Raw genomic sequence first — 2500 nt, 5'->3', positions numbered from 1 at the left:
TAGATAGAGAGATAGACAGACAGACAGACAGACAGACAGACAGAGAGAGAGAGAGAGAGAGAGAGAGAGAGAGAGAGAGAGAGAGAGAGAGAGAGAGAGAGAGAGAGAGAGAGAGAGAGAGAGAGAAAGGGCGAGGGCGAGAGCGAGAGCGACAGCTAGAGCTAGAGAGAGAGAGAGAGAGAGAGATAGAGATAGAGATAGATAGATAGATAGATAGATAGATAGATAGATAGATAGATAGATAGAGAGAGAGAGAGAGAGAGAGAGAGAGAGAGTGAGAGAGAGACAGATAGACAAACAGCCAGACAGACAGACAGACAGGCAGAGAAAGCCAGCGGGTCTCACCTCCAGGGTTAGGCGAGTAAAATTCCCCCGAAGAAGTCTCCGTGGAATTGAATTCGAAAAGGCAACGATTAGGGGCGACTTGGCGACCTGTTTCCAGCCCGAAATCTGGGAAGGAAAAGATGCCGATGAGCGGGCGTACATTCATGATTCATTTACATCTCTGAATCTGTAAGTGATTACATATATTCATACATACATATGTACACACACACACACACACACACATATATACACATACAGTACACGCACACGCACACATATATACGGCACACACACACACACACACACACACACACACACACACACACACACACACATATATATATATACACACACACACACACACACACACACACACAGTACACACACACACACACACACACACACACACACATATATATATATGTATATATATACACAGACACATACAGTACATACACACACACACACACACACACACACACACACACACACACACACACACACACATATATATATATATACACACACAGCACACGCACACGCACACATATATACGGCACACACGCACACACATTGTGGACACATGTCCGTCCGTATGCTCTTTTCTACATACGTATTTTACACAAGATTCTCTCATACATCCCTCTAAGAAAACTAATTTAACCCCTATTAACAACACCCACCATTAACGAAGACAAAATACGCCTTGTAGCCCTTGACATGCGGGCCCGAGGTGTAACTCCGGAATTTGAGGCTCAAGTAAGACCCAGAAGACATGACAGGTCTTGGGACGCCCGGGCCGCAGAAGACGGCAAGACGACTACCCTTCTGCGTACCTTCGAACAGACTGAGGGAGTCTACCACATCGCAGCTTCAGGAGAAAGAGGGATAGAAAACGGGAATTACGGTTATTTGAGGTGAGAGAAAATGGGATTTTGCTGATGTTGATGTTAGAGAAAATGGGATTTTGCCAATGTTGTTAAAGAAAATGGGATTTTGCTAAAGTTGTTGTTACAGAAAAAGGGATTTTGCCAATGTTGTTAAAGAAGATGATTTTGCCAACGTTGCTGTTAAACAAAATGGTATTTTGTCAATGCTGTTGTTAAAGAAAATGTGAATAATATCGTCGTGGGAAATTTTGTATTGTGGGTTGGGAGAAAGGGAATTTTACAAATGGATAGAAAATGAGGACATGTCTTATTTTTTATTACGAAGGAAAAGGGTTTTTCCGTGGATGAGAAACACTGAAGCTTTAACATACTTGCGATTTGACACATTGAGAGGGTGATGCAGCAGGAAGTCGGTGAAGAGGATTCGGACACGGTAAAATGGCGGTGCTTTGAAATCGACGCGGCACTGAAGTCTTTCAGGGTATTGCTGTGGGAAATTGGGGCTGACAATAGTGCCGTTCAAGCCTGTCCACTTGCCACCCTCGCCACGCCGAGCCTCTATCACTTCGTTGCAGCTGATTACTGTTGGCAGAGAAAGTGGAAGGGTTGGGGGGTTGCCAGCTAGGAGTTTATTGTATTTTTTGGGTTTATCGTTGTTTTTTTTTTTTTATCTCTGTTATTTTGATTATCCTCATCTTTATCATAAATAACGTTAAATTGCTACTACTGCTACAAATGATGCTACTGCTACTACTACTACTACTACTACTACTACGACTACTACTACTACTACTACTGCTACTACTACTACTACTACTATATTCTATACCTGTTTTCCGGTATTATTATTTCCGTTTTCCTTAATTCTCCAATTTCAAAAATACATATAGTCACATACTACACATATAGATGAAGTTATATTTAAATGAAAAGTTAAATAAGTAGGCATTTGATCACTGAAAGAATTATGCTATTAGGACTAGAATTGAACTGTCGTAAAGTATGTGTTGTTATAACATACCCCATGGTGTTGTTTGAATTACGCTGTTATAAGATAAATGTCGTTACTACATACCCGATGTTGTTACGAGTGTTACTTGAATTTTGTTGTAATATTGTTACTATATACACCATGATATTACATGTGTTATCAAAATTTAATCTGTCACTTATTGGCTGAATGACTATCTATTGTGGTTGTTATTTACGTTATTAATGAGAAAAAATACGAGAGAACAATATTAGGTTAATAACATTAAAATCAATTGAAAATAATCGAATGA

The 2500-nt window shown here is 40.1% G+C and overlaps 1 protein-coding gene across 1 annotated transcript in view; it reads right to left on the bottom strand.

Annotated features, from left to right (window-relative positions):
• LOC125040511 (suppressor of lurcher protein 1-like) overlaps positions 1–2500 on the bottom strand; it is a 54411-nt gene that overhangs the window by 22268 nt on the left and 29643 nt on the right. The window contains exons 3-5 of the mRNA XM_047635112.1: positions 1589–1799; positions 1011–1198; positions 346–450 (exon numbers count right to left, since the gene is read on the bottom strand). Of these exons, the coding sequence (XP_047491068.1) occupies positions 346–450; positions 1011–1198; positions 1589–1799 (504 nt within the window). The remainder of the gene's footprint in view (positions 1–345; positions 451–1010; positions 1199–1588; positions 1800–2500) is intronic.

The sequence above is a fragment of the Penaeus chinensis genome, chromosome 1, assembly GCF_019202785.1.
Source record: "Penaeus chinensis breed Huanghai No. 1 chromosome 1, ASM1920278v2, whole genome shotgun sequence".
Lineage (NCBI taxonomy): Eukaryota > Metazoa > Arthropoda > Malacostraca > Decapoda > Penaeidae > Penaeus > Penaeus chinensis.
The sequence above is the reverse complement of the archived record's forward strand: the minus strand, read 5'-3'. Positions and strand labels throughout refer to the sequence as shown.